The following is a 22,754-nucleotide window of genomic DNA, read 5'->3' as shown; positions in this document are numbered from 1 at the left end:
TGAACAAAGTTCTTGTACATACTGAATTTACATTTTAATGGGAAAATAAAATAAAAACAAAAATAATATCAGGTGATGACAAGGGCCATAAAAACAAAGTAGTGTTATTTTACAAGGAGATGGCATTTGAGGTGGGGAGCAGGGTCAGTGAAGACCTCTCTGGTGATATATCTTCTGAGCAGAGACTGAATGAAACTTAATGAAATGGACAATTGAAATCTGCCATTAACTTTCAAATTTCTTATCTTTTAACAACCCACCCCCCCCCCCAAAAATTAGTACACCTCTGGCACCAGAAGGATTCTAGTGGACTATACTTTTCATCATTCTCTTCCTCCATATTGCTTACCAGAAATAGAGATACACACTTAAGAAATTATATAACTATGAATAAAGTAGGAGGTTTATGAGAGAGGAAAAACCAGGCTCTTAGATAACTGAGCTGTGAAGAGTCAGAAACTAGATAGGTGTTCCTTTAAGGTTAATCAATTTTAAAATTAAAGGATGAGCCAAGCATTTAAATAAAGACTTTGGAAATAAAAGAGCAAGGAGTTAATGTGTTGTCCCTCTCTTCAGGAGCATTAATAATGTACATTTGTCAAGGTATTGATGGTATAAGGACCTTAGAAGTGGCTAAGTATCATAGTGTTAAATATTTAATAAATAGTGCTATATCTTAATTTAGACATGAACTGTAAGTTTCATGCTGTCATAGAGTAGTAAGCCCATAACTAAATAGAACTAACATTTGTAACTTTGTAAGAGTATTTTCTTATATACTTATCTCATTTGAGGTAGGGCAGATATTATTATCCTCATTTTCAAATAAGAAGGCAGACTTACAGAGATTTAATTGTCTTACCCCAGGTCACACAGCTAACAGGTGACTGAGACCCAAACCTAGATTTAAATCCTGGGCATTCTCTTATGCCACACAGTTATATAACATGCCCATTTGATCATCAGAAGACCCAGCTAGCCCTTATAATACATTATTTTCAGAGAGAATCAAAGTTTTTCATAATCTTTACATTATTCAAAAAAATTCATAAAATGAGTAGCAGTGGAAAAAGACCTATTAGATGAGTTTATCCATTCTCATATTAAGGCAGAATCTCCAAATAAAAAATATAGTCAGCCATTTTCATTGCTGCTTTTCTCATGTCCCACATTAAATCAATGAATCTGGTAATAATCATGTTCCCAGCAGTGTGCTAGCCCAGTTCCCCTGATGATTATGCTTGCAGATTTTGAGTTGTAATTGTTTGTTTGTTTTTAAATCACAGATAATGTAAGAGCTCTTGTGACATTAGGTTGTAGACAATAACTTTACCAGAAACCAACAGTATACACAGAAGTGCTTTTTCATATAACTGCACATTGGAAGCTGTGGTACAGAACTAGGGCCATGTATCTGCTCCAATGAGATTATTTATTACTGCTGTTCATAGCCATCTGCCTTCTGGCTATGCTCAGGGTGAACAGAGAAGACTGTCTCTAGAGAGAAGATCATTCTTTCTGTTTGTTATGTGGCCTCTCCCAAGAATTCCTACTCTCTAGTTCATAGATAAGCATGGTAGCTTAAAGGAAATGTCCTTTTTACGACTGCATTTGTTCTACAACATTGGTCCAATTTACAGGTGACTCAGAAGAGAGATAAGTTAGCGATTAAAGAAGAAGGACAGTCGTGTTTACTTTTTCTCTATACTATAATTATAATGGTCTATGAAATTGCATTAAAATGATTTATCTATACTCAAGTGACATAATACTACACTGCATTATTGCAGACTAAAAAAATAAGCTTGCTATTTTTAAAAACAATTCTTTTCAGAGGTACTTTAAGAAATCCACGTATGAGAAGAAACCAAGACTCTACTGAGGTGAAAGGTGGATTTTAGCAAATCAGAATGGTTCCCTGCCTCTGTCATTAAAAGTTACAGTAGGGCATAGTTAAGTGCTATAATTCATTCTTAAACAATGCTGATAGCATAAGCACCCTGACTAATCATAATTATGCTCTAGTGCTTGAGCTGTAAACAGAAAGGAAATGAAGCATTTAACTATATGCCATTAAATAATAGAATGATCTTGTCTGGGTCTTTGTGTTATTTGCTAGGGATTGAAACCCTGCAGTAATCAAAATAGGAGCCACAGTGGGTGGCTAATTTTGTCTCTTAGTTCTTCAAAGCTATATAATAATTCCTCAGAGTGGGATTCTCCCCTCCCCCCAAGAGCCTTATTTATAAGTATTAATTAGAACTTAATAGTTGATATAATGATTATAAATCTAATTTGTTAATATGGGTCACTGCTTTCAATTATTTTTCAGATTTGAAAAACTACACTCTGATAACAAAAGAATAGTGCTGCGGGGGAGGGAGGGTGGTGGGATGAATTGGGGGATTGGGATTGACATATATACACTAATATGTATAAAATAGATAACTAATAAGAACCTGCTGTATAAAAAATACATAAATAAAATTAAATTTAAAAAATAGTGCTGCCTATTTATAGATAAAGATGGAATGTTAAGTAATTATGCAAATGAATGGCAGAATGAACTGAAATTCCCATACTGAACCCTATTCTAGTAATTAAACAAGTATTTATTCCCAATTTTTTGCTTTCCCACTAGACTATACTTCTTTTGCCTTTGTATACCTGTTCAACTGACTTAAAATACCCCAATAGTAGTCTGCTTTATAAATATTCAGAAGATGAAAAAAGAAAAAAAAATTGGATATAAAAAGAAATGGGTTCATGGATAACAATTAGTTATAAATTGCTATGTTACAAAACACATTTTTAGTCTGTCTGAAACCTTTGACATTCATTGATGTGTTAATTCCATTCAGCAAGTATTTTCAGATTTTGCTTAGCACTCAGCTGGGACTGGGGGTTATAAAATGATACCTTAAAGGAACTTAGAATTTGTTGAGATGGCACTGATATGAAACAAAGTACCAGAGCCATCCAGGGAAGGAGAGATCCATGATGTAGACTGAAGACGTGGTGGAAGAAGTGGTACCTGAGACAGGCCTTAAATAGTAGGCAAGATTTGGATAAGAAAGGAGAGGTTTCAAGAAGTTGGGGGATGATGAAGTTGGGGAATGATAACCGGCATGTAGAACTAGAAATTATGAACCTGGTGTTTATCCAGCGTTACAGTGATATAAACTGGCTGATAGAGGCTTTGCACTAAGGTATAGTGAGAGGTGAGCTGGATAAATAAGGAACAAATTGTGGAGACTAGATTGTGAATGTCAAAAGAAAGATTTTATGTGTGGTCTTGTGGGCAGGGAGAGCTGTGGGAAAATCTTAATTTTTGAAAGCTAAGATTTAGGTGATATTGTTGGTAGCAAGTAAAATGGATAAAGGGGATGGTCAAGAAAAACCAGAAGAATATACGTTGGTAAACAGAGTAGGAAACCCACTTTTGAGATTTTTGACTAGTGGGAGTAGCAGGAATCAAGATTCCAAGTAGGAATCAAATACAAAAGATCATGCAAAAGAAGAAAGGACTTGGTGATTGGCTAGGCCTAAATATAGACTTTTGTTCAAATTTGCATTGAGCATTTAAAACAACCTGAAGTCCATTATGTAATGGTGTTTAGTGCTACTGTACCAGGAAAGTACATTTCTGGTAAAAAGGCATTAACTTAAGAAAGTTTGTGTGCTGTAAGTTGTCAAAGGAAATACCTTATGCATTTTATTTTGGCTACTTGGGAAAATTCTTAGGCTCAGATTGAAAACACAAGGCTTTTCTAAAATATACTCTCTATTTTAAAAATTGAGGGGTGGGTATAGACACCTTTCTCTTTGAGCTAAAATATCTAGTCAGAAGAAGTGCAGCTAACTAGAAATAGTGATCAAAAGTGCTGCTTTATTTTGTTTTACTTAAAGGATGAAACCTTATCAAACATGAAAGAGAACCACTGAGTTACAGAGCTATATATCTAATTTGGAAATCAGTGGAAAGAATTTGTGAAATTTTATGTAATCAAATATATTTTGTTTAACATTTCAAAGATATTAGAGACCTCTGTATGTGCTGAGTTGAAAAAAAGGGAGTTGAATCTTATAAAAAGTAGCTTTTAGCTAATGAGAACAAGGTATTCTAAAGGTTATATAATCTAGTTACATAACTAACAGGACATGTGCTTGACATTAACTGAACTTATGTATCCTGAGTAAGCAAACAAATATATTTTCCTACCTGTGTCACTTTATCTTAATGTAAATTGAGAAACCTAATCTTTTACATTTTTTCACATGATTGCCTCTCTTGTGAAGCAAGTGATTGTGAGTGATTGTGGCTGTTCTTATTTTATCTGTCTTTCTCAACTTGAAATCATTTATGAATCAGGCTTTGCATATATTAAGTTGAATAATTTCAGAATTCATTGCCAAAAATGTGCCTTGAGACCAACTTGATGCTGCAAGGCTCTAAGTTAACCTGATCAAGCCAAGACCAGGCCACCAACCCTCACATGAACCAAGAAACTGCTAGAAGTCTGATCCAACCCATCTCCTTCCAAGGAGCCTCATCTCATGCAATGGTTAGGTTCTAAAGTCATCATATACAGTTGAACCTTTGAAAAATCCTTCAAATCACCCACAAGATGCAGCACACGTACTTTGTGTATATTGTACCATTTCTCATAAGTCTAATAGCCAGATTCTTTTGCAAGCGTTGCTCTTCTTCAATGAACAAGTAATTAGTTTGCACTTGGGAACATGTTTTATGAAAACGAAAAATGAAGCCTTTGTTTTCCTAAGAAAGTGTAGTTGAATTTGCATTAAATGTGCATTGACATGACTTTACCGTATTCCCCTCCCAAACATTTCTCAGATCCACCTTTCCATCTCCAATTCTTCAGCATCTTCACTGGTCTTCCTTCCTGAAGGCATTCATTCCTCCCCAGTGGAGGCTGCTCATTTTCTCATCGCCTGCATACCATGTGAGCAGTGGGTAGGCGGGATTGGCATCCTCATAGCCACTGTGTACCACTGCTAGTCCATTATTCTCTCTCTTCTGTAAAAACTGCTTCTTTGAGGTTCCTGCTGCCTGGCTAAACTGCTCATCCTTGTTGCTGCCACCTGCTGACCTCACTCTCGTCATTCCTTCTCATTCACTGAAGACTAATATCTGGCCCACTGTCATCTTCTCTACTCCCAAGTTTTGCTTGTTATCTTGTTTAACTTTAGCATCCATGTGAACTACCCACCAAATTCTCTGCTCTCTCAGTTCCTTGACCTCCTCACCTCCAATGATGTTCTCCTGTACTCCACTTCCGCCACCAACTCCCATGGCCACATCCTGGACCCAGTCATCTGGGAAATATTAAATCCAATAGCTCACTATCTGACTTACTGTGAACTCCTAAACTTCCAGCTACACCTACTTCTTGAACTTCCCAGGAACCTCCAGTCTCTAACCGCTCTGCTATCTATCTGTTAGCCATCTCCCATCTTCACTTCTTTTCCTATATAGCTTGGACTCCATCGCCTCATGCTCATTTTTTTAAAAAACATTTTAAAAGTAAATGTATTTATTTAATTTTATTTCTTTTTGGCTGCATTGGGTCTGCGTTGCTGCACGCGGGCTTTCTCCAGTTGCTGCAAGCGGGGTCTCCTCTTCGTTGCGATGCACGGGCTTTTTATTGCAGTGGCCTATCTTGTGGAGCACGGGCTCTAGGTGCACGGGCTTCAGTAGTTGTGGCACGCGGGCTCGGTAGTTGTGGCTCACGGGCTCTAGAGCGCAGGCTCAGTAGTTGTGGCGCATGGGCTTAGTTGCTCCGCGGCATGTGGGATCTTCCTGGACCAGGGCTCGAACCTGTGTCCCCTGCATTGGCAGGCGGATTCTCAACCACTGTGCCAGCAGGGAAGTCCCTCAGTGCTCATTTTTTAGTCTGTTATCTCCTCCTCTCTCCTGCGTTCTCTGTGCTCTGATTTCTGCCTCACCACTCCAATGAAACTTCCCTCTCAAAAGAACCAAGTTCTCTTGGTTGCTAAGTTGCTATGACTACTTAAACATTTTGTTAGTAGATTTTTACTTTGAATTGTTTTAAGAATTCTAGGGCTTCCCTGGTGGTGCAGTGGTTAAGAATCTGCCTGCCAATGCAGGGAACACGGCTTCGAGCCCTGGTGTGGGAGGATCCTACATGCCACGGAGCAGCTAGACCCATGAGCCACAATTACTGAGCCTGCGCGTCTGGAGCCTGTGCTCCGCAAAAAAAGAAGCCGCGATAGTGAGAGGCCCGCGCACCGCGATGAAGAGTGGCCCCCGCTTGCCACAGCTGGAGAAAGCCCTCACACAGAAACGAAGACCCAAGACAGCCATAAATTAATTAATTAATTTAAAAAAAAAAGAAAAAGAAAAAGACTGGAGAATAAATGTACCTTTATAAAAAAAAGAAAAAAAAAGAATTCTACAATTCTGCCCCTTTATTGAGACTAGTCTTAGCCTCTAAATAGTAACAATTAGTGGGTTTTACTAAAAATACTTTTTAAAAGTTGATTATCATTTTATAAGCTAAATGTCATTTAATATAGTGGTTTTTTTTTCCTTTTCAGCTTTATTACTAAAACATACTTTTCCAAAACTAGGGTAATGAGGTCATTCTACACTATTTAGGTTAATTTACAATATGTTATAATTAAGCATGGAAAACATTATATTCATAATTTATTAATATATTTCTGTGGTAACCATTTAAAAATCAATTTTAATTTGTATTTTGCAGTTGAAGCTTTATATCAAACGACATACCCAGAGTATCTCCAGTACATTTACTTAGTGGCGCCAATATCTCTTATGATGTTAAACCCTATAGGGTTTATCTTCTGTGAAATCCAGAGATGGAAAGACACTCAAAATGCCTCTCAAAACAAAGTGAAAATTGTGGGACTTGGACTTCTGCGTGTGTTACAGAACCCAATAGTATTTATGGTTTTCATTGGCATTGCTTTCAATTTTATTCTTGATCAAAAGGTGCCCGTATATATGGAAAATTTTCTTGATGGGCTTGCAAATTCTTTTTCTGGATCAGCTCTATTTTATCTTGGTCTTACAATGGTAGGAAAAATAAAGAAACTGAAGAAGTCAGCATTTGTTGTACTTATTCTTCTCATCACAGCTAAACTGTAAGTTTCACTTATTTAACTTGGGGATTGTACTTTGTGAGAGCCTTATTTAGCCCGTTCGTTGGGATATGTCTGTGTTTTCTCCATTAAATAGTTTGATAGTAGTAATCCCTCCTAACTGAGTAGTTACAATTTAAAGGAAAATGTGATGTTGGTATATCGTGGAAAGTCATTTCCGTGTAGGTTACTCTTTCCATTTTACTGTCAGAGGATAAAGACTATTGGTTTCCCTTCAGCTTTTATATAATTTTACTTAATATCTTCAAGTGTCCTAGTTTGATCATATTTTTAAAGGAATTTTACAGGATTTCTGAGTTTTCTAAATTTATTAAAATCCTATTGGCCATGATGAAAACAATAATTTTGAATATAAACTTCTATTTCATGAATTTGAGGGAAATATTCTAAAATTCTGAGGGTGGCTGAATATAGGTAAGTCAATAGGAATGACTATTATTAACCATCTGATCCTAGCCTGTAAATGAAAAGTTCTTGGCTCCTTAGTTGATAGTTCCTTCAGCCTCCTTAGCTCTTTAGCCGTGGAGTTATACTTCCTGGTAAAGGTGACATAATTTTACTACAAGATTATCCCAAGGCACTTGGGGCATATTTAACTATTGAATTTAGCACTTGTATAGACAATTAAATTCATGAGACCAGTGCAATATGAAATAGGATCTATATTTTCAAAATAATGAAAATGAATGTAAATTCTGAAGATTATTTATAGTGGTGTTATGCTCTTGGAAATAAAGTATTATTTAGTTTTTTTGTTTAATTTTTGGCTGCACTGCATTGCATGCAGAATCTTAGTTTCCCGACCAGGGATTGAACCCACGCCCCCTGCAGTGGAAGCGTGGAGTCTTAACCACTGGACCACCAGGGAAGTCCCTTATTTAGTTTTTCACAGCAATGAATATGGTTCTAACAATAATAGTAATACCAACCGTTACTTATAAGTATTTAAATATTCTCATTTTTAAAATCTTTTTTCTGGTTCTTTGATCCCTATTATATAATTTCTTCTTCTTCTTTTAATTAAAAAAAAAACACATAAGAGTAGTTCTTTACTCCATCTGAGAGCATCTCTGTAGGTGCTGCTGTGACAATATTAACCTTGGTTTTGTTCTTTCTAAAGGAAAGCTCCATTAACTTGCTACTGTTGATATGGTCTTTCTATGGAATCCTGGAGGATTTGTTTAATAACTAACTCTTCACCAGATCTGGATTTCATTAGTTTTTAGCTCTACCTCAGTTATTTCAGTTCCCTTTGCTGAACCTTTTTTCTTTATTAAGATAAAGAGCTAATTGTAAAATACCTGTTTCTCTACTGGTTTTTGAAATCTAACTGAGTAGCATTGTTATCATTACCTGAACCATTTAAACCTCTAATCATAATAAAGGTCCACTTTTTTTTTTTTTCCAAGAATGAGTTTAGTAATTTTCTTGAAAAAGTTTACTCAGGTTGTCAGTCTTCTTTTTTTCTTTTAACATTTCAATGAACTAATAGGGAAAGCAAGAAACAGCAGTTATAATTTCAACTTTTACAGATTTTTTTGCAAGAAAATTATTCATAGAACCAAAAAATTAGTTTTTTTCCTAATTCCTGATGTTTGAAGTATTTCTAGAATATTGTTTTACTTTAAGTAGCTCCAAGTTGAATTTTTTATTCTTTCAATAAAATGATACCTTCTGGGCAGGAGAAGAATAACCTAATGCCAAGTTCACTAGAGCAATTTACTATTTGGGGACCAGCATACTTTGATACCAAGCAAATGATGCCTTTCTTGTTCTTCAGCCTGGTGCTGCCACTTCTGTGCCGAGAAATGGTGGAACTCTTGGACAAGGGCAACAGTGTAGTGAACCATACAAGTGTATCGAATTATGCATTTTTGTATGGTGTCTTTCCTGTAGCACCGGGAGTGGCTATCTTTGCAACACAGTTCAACATGGAAGTAGAGATTGTATGTATATATTACTTTCTAAGTTTGATTGTTTGGTTAGTAGAAAAATGAACTTTTAAAACACAGAGATCTACATTCTTTTATGAGAATTTGATATCTGTAAATTGCCTCATTATAAATAAAGAGACATTATGTAACATCATGTAACAAGAGAGTTATTTAATCTGGGGTCTTTATTCAGCCATGACTTTTTTCATTTGTCTCTTTTAGTTTCAAGTATTTTAATGCTGTAATTTTAGTTAAGCCTAAAGGTTATTTACAGAAGGGTAACTTTCGAAATTTGAGGGGAAAAAAATCTGTTTTATTCATTGATAATCCAACCACCAGATGCAAAATACCACATAATCAACTGCAATATATAGCTAAATCAGTTAACATCAATTAGTGTCTAAGCATACTATATATGTTATCTACAGCATTAGAGCAGATGGTTTTGAAATATAACATGAAGGAACTAAATTGTTGACCAAAGGTTAGTTCCATTATTTAATCGGTAGAATGTTTGCATGGTAATTTTTTCTCATTTTGAAATTGCTTTTATTGCCCTATATTTTATGAAATAGTATGGAAGGAAACTGGTCATCAGTTTAAGTAGATCATTAATATGGTTTCTTTCTAGAATCTAGGAGATAAACATCAGATGTGGGATTTCTAGCATTGTTATATGCAAATATAAATTGAGCATAGACTGGAAGAGAAGCCAAGGGAACTTAACTGTGTTTTCTTTTAAGAACTCTAAGAAAAGGGGAATATGATATTTGATAACATGCTGGATTCTGTGATGTCTCTTTACTGACTCCTGCTTTTATTTTACAATGCCTTAGTGCGCTGTGGCTAAAGTTCATGGGAATTGTTTAAGTGAGTCTGTGACTCTTCCTCAATTTGACTTCATTTTTTGCAGATAACCTCAGGAATGGTAATAAGCACATTTGTGTCTGCGCCAATCATGTACGTCTCTGCCTGGTTACTGACTTTTCCCACCATGGACCCGAAGCCATTGGCATATGCCATCCAGAATGTTAGTTTTGATATAAGTATTATCAGTCTGGTCTCCTTGGTAAGTATATTTCAGTGTAAAAGTGAATGAGAGTCACAGAATGAATTTGAGAATAGCTTGGTAACAGAAAGTTAGGGAGTAAAAATCTAATTTCTTATGCAATACAGAAAGCTGAAGTCTGCCCATAAAATATAGTATCAGCCTTCTGAGTTTTGTCTTTCCAGTTGGGAGTTAGAGTTGTATAACAGACAAGGCATGAGATTTAGTCAGACCTGGATTTGACTCCTGGCCCTATGACAAACTAGCTGTCATTTCTCTGTGGAGTTACCTAAGCCTCTCTAAGCTTCAATTTTCTCAACTATAAAATACAGATAATAATTTTACCTATTTCCATGGTTTAAGGATTACATGAGACAATATATGTAAAAGGCATTCTGAAAATGGTGAATTGCTATATAAATACTAGCTATTGTAGAATCATGTTGTTGGAAGGGATCTTTGGGATTAAGACCAAATACCCATTTAATGTTAATGAAACTTTTGGATATATCTAGCTCAAATTAAATACTTACACACTTGGCAACTAGAGTATCTTGTAGATTGAGTTGCCTGTTGAATTCAAACAGTATTCTGGCTGAAAATAAAAAGACAACTTTTGCTGTTAAAGGAAAGGAGATAAGGATGAATATGTATACTGGCAACAAATAAATGTGTGATTAACGTAATTTTTAAGAAATTTTGCTTCTGTTACATTTTCTTAAAAATGATGCCCGTTGATAAGAGGGCAGTTTCGTAGGGGGAGAGACAATATAAATTTCGATTGACAATGAGGTGAGAAGAAAGAAGGAAATCAAACCAGCATACGTAGCTGACTACTGTGTATCCTTTTAAATATAAAGGATGCAGGAAAATTAATCTTAAGGTGGATGACATGTGTTGTTTGAAGTAAGACAGCCTGGAATTTAGATACCTCACGAGCCAATGTGGTGGAATCAAAAAGGGAAAATTCAAGATAGGGCAGTATAACTGCGTCTCCCACTAAAGCTCCTTTTCTGAAGAGTTGGCTGTGAGCCTGTGTCCCACCCCAGCCACCAAAGGTAGGGATAGTTGGAAAGTGGCCCTCCCTGTTCAAGGAATAGTTCTTAAAGACTGTCATTTTGGGAGTTAATTTACCATAGGATCTCTCCATGCTTTCTATTTTACTTTGGATATTAGTTTACCTTAATGCCCTTTTGGGAGCTACACAAGTTAAAGTAAATAAAATATTGCAATTCCTTTTTGAACCAGGATAAGAGAATTCTTTAAAGAGGCTAATAAGTAATTAGTAAAGTAATTATAAAATAAAAGTTAGTAATTAATAAGTGATTATAAAGATTAAGAAACCTGAGTAACATTTGAACCTCTGTGTTTAAGATCTGGTCTTTGGCTATTCTTCTTTTGAGCAAGAAGTATAAACAGCTTCCTCATATGCTTACAACGAATTTACTCATCGCTCAGGTTAGTAAACCTACAGATAATTAAAGCTGTGTTTTTCTCATTGATTATATTACTATAGAGGAAAAAATCGCTTTGTTGGGTTTTTCCAGGTATAAAGTCAAAAGTATTTTTTTACCAAATACAATCAATTACAATTTGATTACAACTAATTTATGCCTAATTTATTAAATACTGCAGTGTGTCTTGAACTATACAAAGTTGAGGCTAATACAGTTGGCCCTCCAGATCCATGGGTTCCATATCCTCAGATTCAACCAAACATGGATTGAAAATATTCAGAAAAAAAATTCCAGAAAGTTCCAAAAAGCAAAACTTGAATTTGCCATATGCCGACAACTATTTACATAGCATTAACAGTGTATTTGGTATTATAAGTAATCTGGAGATGATTTACAGTATACAGGAATATATGCATAGGTTGTAAGCAAATACTACAGAATTTTATATAAGGAACTCGAGCATCCTTGGATTTTGGTATCTGTTGGGGGGGCGAGGAGGCGTCCTAGAACCAATCCTCCATGGATACAGAAAGACAAGTGTAATGACATTTAGTGATAATTTTGCATTTTTTAACAGAAATAATTGAATCATTACAAATTAAACTCTCATAATCTTACTTTTCTAGTTAAATCTTTGCATGTCTCAAATCATAAAGGAAAGAAGTTTACATTTTCTATGTAAACCTTTTCTAAATATATGATTAGTATTTAGAATGTTGTCATTATCTATTTCAATTAAATAGAAAGGCTTGTTAAAGGCTCTGTATAAAAAGTTTTTTAATCATAAAACTTGAAGTTTTAGTATAACTAGAATGCAATAGTTAATTACTCAGCAATAATTTTAAATGAATAATTATAGTTGCTGTAAATAAAACACATGAGTATGAGTCATATGAGTATGACTGACTTTGTTTTTTTATAATTTTTTCTGCAGTCTATTGTCTGTGCTGGAATGATGATATGGAATTTTGTTAAAGAAAAAAATTTTGTTGGACAAATTCTGGTGTTTGTTTTATTGTACAGCTCCCTCTACAGCACCTACCTGTGGACAGGTAAGTTGGATCATGAAGAGAAATTTAGGTCCCCCTCTCCTCCATCACTTGAGGCCCCAGTTTCTAGTTATCTAGTTGAAGTCTAGTAGTACAGGATTAGGGCATTCACTTGGGCAGTTACACCCACTAACATAGGCAGTCTGCAAAGCTGACTTCTCTTCCCTAATCACTGTTTCTGCCTGGGCTCAGGTGGTTTCCAGTCACATGTCCTTTTTCTTCAGGGTCTTGGGTTCTAGGCCACAGTCAGCACAGCTCCCCTTTGGAGCCATCAAGGGGGAAAGGCACTAGAAGCAGGTTGGGAAAGGAAAGAATGGGCGGAGAGGGATGAGGCATGTGAGGTGTGTCGCAGAGCTCACTATTAGAATCCAACTGAACTGAATGAAAAATTCTGGCTCTGCCTTAAGCAAATGACTTGACTTTTGCGGTCTCAGTTTCCTTATCTGTAAGACTGGATTATCACACCTTAAAGAGTTATTTTGAGAATTAAATGAAATATGGATGTTTATGCCTGGCACCTGGTAGGCACTCAACAAATGTAACTATATTATTAAATAGAGGGAAGAGCAGTAATATGAGAACAAGAAAAACAAGTGAACAAAAGGGAATGGAAAGAGAAGAATACCCAGTAAGAAAAACTATTTTTCATTTCAACTGGCCCCATAAAGGATATTCAAAATGTTTTAGCACATTGCTCTTTTGAAGTATAACATTTATTTGGGTGTGTACATTCTGGGATGTTTGTGAAACATTCAGTCTGGCTGATTTGTATTCATACCACAAATGCAAACCTATAAAATGGCGCATAAAAGGAAACTGTAGAATTGTAGCACTAGTTATAGCCCCTGTTAGGAGGCAGGTGTCGGGAAGTGGCTGGGGGCGGAGCGGGGGGGGACAGGCCTTTGATTTCATGCCTTCAGGATCAAAGCAGGACCCATCTCAGTCAACAGCCTTTTGAAGTGAAGCAACAATGTGGTGAGGAATTACAAAATGAATTCAGTGCAAACAGGAGAAGGTTTGTGCTTTTTAAAGGCAAGTACACCTTCCATGGCATAAGAGTTTTCACGAGCTGTCAAGTTAAAAGAGCCTGAATACTTCATTTCCAAATACAGATGAACCAACTTGATCTCTAATACTTAGGTTTATTAAGGTTAAATTTATAATGAGAATAAGAGAGCAGTATATAGATCAATCTGTCAAAAAGCCCCAAGTTTCTCTGATATCCTCTTCAAGCATGCATACCAAAATCTCTCCAAAGAAGCTGTTCTGAATTCCCTGACGTCGATGAAGAATAACTTTGAGATTATTATGATATAACAGAATTTTAGACCTAAAAGGTCATTTTAAGTCATCCTGTTCAGCCATTTTCAATTTTACTCATTTGCAAACCATCCTCATGAATTTTGCCATATCTGCCTACCACTTGTCCTTTCTTTCCACCTTAAAATTAACTCACTTTTTTTACTTTAATAAATTTAGCCTTATCTCAGTAAAATCCCAGGTTTCATGTGTTAGTTAAAAATTTTTCAAGCACATGTTAAAATAAACACATAATTAGTCAAAAAATGTTCCCCCCTGTGCCACCTACAGTCACCGCACTTTTGGAAACACTGGTCTAGTTTAAATCTTTCATTTTGCAAATGGAGGAAGATAAGGCCCAAAGAGTTTAACTGATTCAGGCAAGAACTCTCACAGCTTCATCAGTGAGACATCCAGGCCTAGACTAAGCCTGTTCTTCATATGTCAATATTTTCACAAGGCAGGAATGAAATGATAAACATTGGAATTTTAAAGAGTGCCCTCACTACTATAACACAGTTGGCACTCTTTTGTGATTGGTTACTTGCTTCCCTGGCACTTTAAAACCTCAAACAATAGAGTGTGCAAATGCATTGGGAAGAGCTTTGGTATTACAGTATCTCTTGAACTTGAGTACTGTGTGGGTCCTCTATAAAGAAGAACAATTCTCAAGGATCTCAGTGTTGACTTGTACTATTTCTAGCACAGTGTTACTTAATCTGTATAATCTTAAATCTAGGTATGAAATCCTTATATACAGCTAATATACAATTTTAAAACCAAAGCAAATTCACAGATTAGATTTAAACAAAACTACAAACTCAGTAACTCTAATTAGCAACATTAATTGACATGACAAAGGATCTTATTTTGCTAATCTGAATCACAGCTTGAAATGTAAAATGGAACTCACTTCTCTGGGTAGGGTTGTTTTGGTTTGGCCTGGCTTTACTTTGATGTGTGGGTTTATGACCTGGTTATCTCACTGCTTTTCTCTCTTCAAACTACCACAGAATGTTCATTTGGACTATGTGTTGTGATATTATTTGACCTTCACTTGGCTCAAACTTCAGATAAAACCAGATGTAAGCCCTGAAATAATGAGACTGTACTTTGGTTGTAAGGTGGTCATCCAGATGATTATCATTGCAAATAAACCAAAAAGACTTAACATTTCTCACAGAAATTTCCAGATCCCTATGGGTCCACAGATCTGAGTTTTAGAAACATTGACGGAGTTGAAGGATTTAACCTTCTGGCAGAAGGCTGGGTTTCTAGTCTTGCTCTGCCCTCTGCTGGCTATGTGGCTTGGGCAAACCCTGTTTACATATCTATAAAATGAAGGCATTAATTTAAAACAGTGGTCCCTTCCAACCCTAAAGTTCTAAGCTTCTATAGCTATGTAGAATTTATTAAATAAGATGTTACTTCTATAAATAATTGTGTATAAGATATAAGGGAAGCTCTTGAAATATTTGTTTTAAAACATTTGTTTAAATGTTTAAAACATTTGTTTTTGTATTAACTTTATATTATATTCATATTAAGGTCCATCATTTAGACTTGGTGAATTTTCCCAAAACAAAACCTGTATAAGAATTGCCTGTACTTTCTTAGCACCAGCGAAGTGGGGGTGTTTTTATTTTTAGAATTGTTCTGTATCCAGTTAAAAAAATTTTTTTTCCTAATATAGTTCGATTCCAAACACATCAGTCAAAAGAACAAAATGATTTGGGCTTTTTGAAAAAAAATCCTCATGTATAAAACAAGAAGATTTCAGTAAAGAAACAATGTAGTAGGGAAAACATGAATGATTCTGAATTAAGAAAACTTGCTTCAAAATATTGGGAAAAGCATTTATTTAGAAGGAGTGAATTCTAGGGCAGGAACTACAGACTACTATTGAAATCAGCTTGGTTAAAGTTCCATGAAGTCTGATCAACATCAAGAGTAATCACCTATCTTTCAATCTCTATTTTTTATTCTTAGGCCTTCTAGCAATTTCTTTGCTTCTTTTGAAAAAGAGAGAAAGGGTACAAATTCCTGTTGGAATCATCATAATATCTGGCTGGGGGTAAGTTGGTAGTTTTCTGTTTGCTTACATGTTCCCACATACACAGTTACTATTCATCCTCTCTTTTTTTCTCTCCCTCTAAACTCTTGTTATTACAGGATTCCTGCTCTCCTTGTTGGTGTTCTTTTGATAACTGGAAAACATAATGGAGAAAGCATTGACTCAGCCTTCTTTTATGGAAAAGAGCAGGTGAGAAGAGTTTATTGACAGTTCTGTTCTTGAGAACGTCTCTTTTTAGCTTCTTAATGTGTTTTGCTATACTTAAATTAAAATTAATTTTGAAAGTCTATTCCAGTTTATTGCCTATCACACTGATGAGCCTATGTCACTTTGTTAACTCACACCTCAAAATGCAGTAAAGATTTTACATGTCTATAAAAAGGAAAATGAAATTGAAAAAAAAGATTTCACATGTTTAAGTCTGTTTGTCGCTGAGGATTTCCAAATATTTGAAACTTACTGGGTCTTCTTAAGCATACTTATGAATTATGTTTCCTTTATTGGAGGAAAGGGTGATTAATTTAAAGCCATTTAATAAGTTAGCAGTAATAATAAAAGCCAAGTTCTTGACTTTCAATTGTATCATACATATAAATTTCAGAACAAAAAGTATTTGGGGAAAAAGTGTGCTTGAAAAGCTATTGAGTAGGAGGCTTCTGGGACCTGCTGAATCAGAATTTCCCAAGGATTTGTGTGGTTTTTGTTTTTTTCTAATTGAAGTATAGTTTGATCTACAATATTACATTAGTTTTAAGTGTATAACATAGTGATTCAATATTTTTATAGATTATACTCCATTTAAAGTTATTACAAAATAATGGCTGTATTTCCCTGTGCTGTACAATATACCCTTGTTGCTTATCTATTTATACGCAGTAGTTTGTATCTCTTAATTCCATATCCCTTCCTTGCCCCTCCCAAAGATGTGTTTTTGTTTGTTTGTTTGTTTGTTTTTTAAATCTACATACCACTTAGGTCTGTGACTTTTTTTTTTAAATTTTATTTATTTATTTATTTATTTATGGCTGTGTTGGGTCTTCGTTTCTGTGCGAGGGCTTTCTCTAGTTGCGGCAAGTGGAGGCCACTCTTCATCGCGGTGCGCGGGCCTCTCACTATCGCGGCCTCTCTTGTTGTGGAGCACAGGCTCCAGACGCACAGGGTCAGCAATTGTGGCTCACGGGCCTAGTCACTCCGGGGCATGTGGGATCTTCCCAGACCAGGGCTCGAACCCGTGTCCCCTGCATTGGCAGGCAGATTCTCAGCCACTGCACCACCAGGGAAACCCAAAGATGTGTTTTTTAAGAACTTCCTAAAATGATTTTGATTTCTTACCCTTTTTTTCTGTTTTGTAATTTTGAATTTTATTGGATTGTTGTGAGAATAAATAAGATTATACATATAAATGACTTAGACTAGTGCTGGCATATAGTTAGTACTCAATAAGTATTAGCTATAATTACTTATTTTTAGTATTATCACCATAACAAAGTTTCTAGTTGAAATACACTTGAACTGTGTACTAAAGCAAGCAAAATCTCTGAAGTAAAGAAAAAGTCTATAAGTAATCATTTAGATTACTTGTAGAGGAAACCAAGGACATGATGCATAGTGAAAGAAGCATCTAGAAATCTCATTTGATTACAAGCAAACCCTAATTTCTCTTCAAGTAACTTACATTCCTTCCATACTCTTCCTCTTTTTTAAGAATCACTGTTGTAGAGCATTTATAGCTATGGAGATAACACATTTTCAACCAAAAAAGTGCCCTTAACCTCGTCTACTAAAATTTCAAGCTGGGATTGTGAAAAGTGGCCTAACGTCTCTTTGCAATGTTGACAGATGATCATCACGGCAGTCACCCTGTTCTGCAGCATTGTGATAGCCAGCGTATCACTCATGTGTATGTACCGCACCTCCCAAGCAGGACGCTATGAAGGTTTCGACCAGTCTCAAGACCACAAAGCAGCAGAGCCTGGAAGCACTGCTTTCGAGGACAGTCCAGTGCCGATAAATGAACCTGAACCTTTTACAAGTTCTATCCCAGAAACAAGTATGATCCTTAATTATAAAGAAACTCTTACATGCCTGTATAGCCTGTATCCTAAATGTTTTGTTTAAGGAAACTTCCTTGAACATCACAGGTATTTATGAAATGAGGAATTTGAAGCATAGTCAATAATAGAAAGAGCTTGCAAGTTCATTTATTAGATTCTTGTTTATAAATCTTTTGTGAGGATAATCTTTTGTTAAATCCTAAAACTTCCTTGGTCCTGAGAGTTTAGAGAAGAGTTAACAACTGAAGGAGGGCTCTTTCTAGGAAACTAAGCACCTATGTTTGTTAATTTAACAACATTGTATCAGGTAAGCACCATCAATAAAATGAACTAAAGCGGCTTGATTGAAGCAGGGTTAATGGTGAAAGTTGGGAGTTGGCAAACTACAGTGGGCCATCTGTTTTTGTATGTTTCAAGAGCTAAGAATAGCTTGTACATTTTTAAAGAGTTGAAGAAAAAATTTTAAAAGACACATATTTTATGACACTTGAAAGTTATGTGAAATTTAAATTTCAGTGTCCATCACATGTTATTGGAACATAGCCATGCTCATTTATTTATATATTGCCTATGGATGCTTTCATGCTATGTTGGTAGAGTTGAGTCGTTCAACAGAGATTCAATGGACTGCAAAGCCTAAAATATTTATTATCTGGCCCTTTATAGAAAATGTTCGGCAATCCTTGGTATAAGTGAAAATATGACCCTAACCAGTGACTTCGTTAATGTGTTAACAGTTATCGAGTTTGCTTCAATTCGTGAAGGGAACTCAGCAATAGAGTATGCATTTTGGATTCACTGGTGCGTGTGGAGATTTCATAGACATAGACCACTGTGCTAGGAAGTGTAAATGATGGTACCTATTTTGTTTAGAGAGTGTGTGGAGTAGAGAGATGACTAATCTTAAAACTATTAGTTGTAAATAGCAATAAGTAAAGAAAGAGCAAAAAGAAATCTCTTTTTAAAAAGAGATTTTAAAAAGCATTTTAACTAACTTAAAAGGAAGAAGATCCCACAGATCCTACTGTCTTACATTGCCTTCCTTCCTCTCTCCTGTCCTTCATCCCAAACTGGAAGTAGATAGCACGGGGGTTAGAAACACGGATCTGGAGCCAGTCTGCCTGGGTTCAAATCTGACTCTACAATTTACTATTATTTGGTCTTAGGCAAGTTCTCTGTGCCTTGGTTTCCATATTTAATGCTGCTAATACCTACTACATAGGACTGCGGGGTCCCACTACATAGGACTGTAGTTTGCCAACTAGTGATTTACATTAACCCTGCTTCAATCAGGCCTCCATTAGTTCATTTTATTGGTGGTGCTCATTAATTTCTTTGTCAGATCCTTTGTGATTATATCATCAGAATTTCATTCTTTTGAGTCCTCTTGACTATTTTCCCTTTTAAAACAGAAGTTCAAGGATTATGTGTATGCTTTCACTAAGATTTTAAAAGCCACTTTTCTGAAGTCTCGAGTACTTTTCTGATCATGCCCAGCATCCTTTCCTTCCTCGCTTTCTTTGTGTACTCTCACATTTATCCTATAAATCCATCTACTTTATGTTTTCAGACAGGGCGTAAAGACTACCACTCTCTACATCTTCTTCTCCTGCGAGTGTTTTAGAACTGGCCACCAAAGGCTTGTGAACATGTGTGGGGAGTCCTAAACTAAGTGTCTTAAGCCCGGAGACTTCTGCTGCTATGTCTCTACTGTCCTTTAAAAATGAAAAATAAACAGTACCATAGATGTTCTTTAAATCCTGTCATTGTCATCTCTAGCAGGAAAACTAGCTTGCACCTTTTATATAAATAAATGGAGAGCCAGAAGACAGCTATGGCTTATCTCAATAGAAAACCTTCTGCAGTGTTTATACTTCCCTCTCCTCTTATCTCACTGCTTTATAATTGCTTTTTAAATTTTCAGTATAACCCACTAGAGTGTAAGTGCTGTGACTGACTTGCCCATCATTATAGCCTCAGCACCTAGCATGGTATCAGGCTTCCTATACATGTTTAGTAATATTTGTTAAATGAATGGATAGATGCATGGGTCGATAAGATGTGCCATGATTTTCTGAAGCTACCCTGAAAACTCCTGTGGCAAGGCACTTGTTTATTTGCCTATTCACCCATGTTCCTAGGAAAAAGGTTTTTAAACCTGTCTGGTTATTTTTCTTCCCTAAAGCCTGCTCTCTTCTGCTTTGCTAGTAGTATTAACACATAACACATTAGATGTCCAGCCTGGCCTCCCCAAATCTCAGTAATCCAAAATAGTTCACTCCCTTCTGCCCCTCGCTACACATTTGTCAGAGACACATGATTTGCTTACGCTCTAAGTGTGGAATTATAATTGAAAGGAAAATTAACCTATTTTAATATGAGAGCAAAGGTTCAGTTAATAAAAAGAGAAGGCCATATCATCTCTCTATATATGGAATCTTAAAAAAAAAAACAGGCTCATAGATTCTGAAAACAAGATTCGTGGTTGCCAGAGGCAGGGAGTAGAGGGTAGGAGAAATGGGCGAAGGGGGTCAAAGGGTAAAATAAAAAAGTAATAAATAAGTATGGTGTATTACTGAGCAACATACAAACATACATACATAAATGAGAAGGCTAATGGGGCACTTACATGTCCTTCTTACATTTGAAGGGAAAAACTGCCATATGTGTGTGTTCCCTATACATATGTCATTGGAATGGCCTGGCTTTATATCTGTTTTCTTAACAATTTTATCTTAGTGAATTTAAGCCTTCAAATTTCTGAAGGTAATAGGGCAGGGCCAGATGATTTCTGTATTTTCTTTTCGATTATTCTGTGGCATCATTATCTTAAATTTAGAAAGACATTTGTAATAGCTTATTATAGATTGTAGTTTTTATACTTTGAAATCTTTTTTTGTTTTGTTTTTAGGAACACTACTGAAAAATTAAAGCACATTATCAATGAAAGGTTCAGCCTATGAATTATTCCTTTTTAGTATATTAAGTTTTAATACAGTTTATCACTGAAGTTATTCTATTATAATCCATGTCAAGGAGCACCGTGTCCATATATGTGAGAAATGTTTTAAAGGATACTGCATGCAGTTCTCTGACTATATAGAGGTAAAACTACAGCTCTATAGCAGATGTCTCAGTATGACTTCTGTAAACCAGTTTACCTATAAACCAGCAAGAAACTTTCAGCAGTATATATCTAAAAATAAAAAAAGAATACAACTGCTTTTACTGCATCTTCTAAACTAGTAGGAAACATGTTCTTGAAAGAAGTGAGTTTTGAGCTAAACTTAGAGGAGAAGAGGGTTTGGATGAAATCTGTGTCAAACTAGGCCGGGAGACTCAAACATGAAGTTTGTGGAGGACAACTAGAGAACTGTCCTGAAAGAAGGGAAGGGCCTTTGTTGAATAGTGGGAGTGGTTGGATAGGGGGAGAGGGGCCGAGTCCTAGAGAGCTTTCAAATTCAGGCTAAGGAGTTTGAATTAGCTGCAGTTAGCAATAGAGCATTAGTGCATGTTTTCAAGGAGAGGTGAAATCCAAGCTGTATTTTAGGAAAGTGGTCAAATTCTTATTTCCCAAAGCACAGTGGAAACTAATAAAACAGCATGGATAAAAACATTTTCCTTAAAAAAAAATTAATTATGGGAATTCCCTGATGGTCCAAAAAAGATACCAGCCAGAGAACAAACAAACAAAAACATTTTCCTTGTCTCATACAAAGAAGAGACAATATGTAAAGGAGCTGATCCTTTGTCTGCCACTCTTTAAATGTTAGCTTCTGTATAAGCACGTTTGAATACTTTCTGATAGATACCCATACAATGTGGCTGTATGGAAAATTTGTGTGCGTGCGTGAATGAGTTTGGGGTTTTTTTTTGTTTTGGGGGGTTTGGTTTGTTTTACTTGGCATCTCTTCATGTTGTCCATTTCTGTTGTGGTTGGACTCTCCCCTCACGTGTTATTTTGTCTATATAGGTTGCTGCTCCTGCTGCATGGAAGACGGTGAATTATGCTGCCCATCCACAGAACCAGTAGCAAACATAAGCACCAGTGGGTCTGTGACTCCCTCGTTTGAGGAAAGTAAGTGCCTCTGGCAGGGAGCTCAGCTCGGTGCTCTGTGACCACCTAGATGGGTGCGATGGGGTGGGTGGGAGGGAGGTCCAAGAGGGAGGGGATGTATATATACATATAGCTGATTCACTTCATTGTACAGCAGAGACTAACACATCATTGTAAAGCAATTATACTCCAATAAAAAAATAATAAAAATATATATTAAAAAAAAAAAAAAGAAAGAAAAGTAAGTGCACCTGGGCTACGAGGATGGGCCTAAGGAACAAAAGATTCCTTATTCTTATGCCTTAAAAGAACTCTTTATAGAATTTCTATAGAAGCTACTGTTTGAGAATATTCTCAAAGAAAGTACAAATAGTATAATAATTGTGCATAGATAGGGTACTGATTTTTAATTTGCATGGAAATTTTCCAATAAATTTAACCCAAGTGATAATTCCAAGAAGTTTGCCCTAAGGGCCATTATTTTTTTGGGGCTCTTGTTTTAGAAGCTGAGACTTTTCCCCCACTCCATTCCCCCAGGGCCAGGACTAATTAGTTAGTGCTTAATTACATTTTGAATCCATGTGCTTTAAAATATGCCCTTTCTTATAAAAT

General features: G+C 35.9%; 1 protein-coding gene across 3 annotated transcripts in view; it reads left to right on the top strand.

Moving 5' to 3' along the window:
* Nucleotides 1–22,754, top strand: part of GPR155 (G protein-coupled receptor 155) — a 42,623-nt gene that overhangs the window by 6,052 nt on the left and 13,817 nt on the right. For all 3 annotated transcript variants that reach the window (XM_082465355.1, XM_082465354.1, XM_082465356.1), the window contains exons 3-11: nt 6,753–7,152; nt 8,951–9,116; nt 10,018–10,173; nt 11,527–11,610; nt 12,544–12,661; nt 15,947–16,031; nt 16,130–16,220; nt 17,871–18,081; nt 22,059–22,163. In XM_082465355.1, the coding sequence (XP_082321481.1) occupies nt 6,753–7,152; nt 8,951–9,116; nt 10,018–10,173; nt 11,527–11,610; nt 12,544–12,661; nt 15,947–16,031; nt 16,130–16,220; nt 17,871–18,081; nt 22,059–22,163 (1,416 nt within the window). The remainder of the gene's footprint in view (nt 1–6,752; nt 7,153–8,950; nt 9,117–10,017; nt 10,174–11,526; nt 11,611–12,543; nt 12,662–15,946; nt 16,032–16,129; nt 16,221–17,870; nt 18,082–22,058; nt 22,164–22,754) is intronic.

The sequence above is a fragment of the Balaenoptera physalus genome (genome assembly GCF_965194825.1).
Source record: "Balaenoptera physalus genome assembly, chromosome: 6".
Lineage (NCBI taxonomy): Eukaryota > Metazoa > Chordata > Mammalia > Artiodactyla > Balaenopteridae > Balaenoptera > Balaenoptera physalus.
This window is presented reverse-complemented; position numbering and strand designations above follow the sequence as displayed.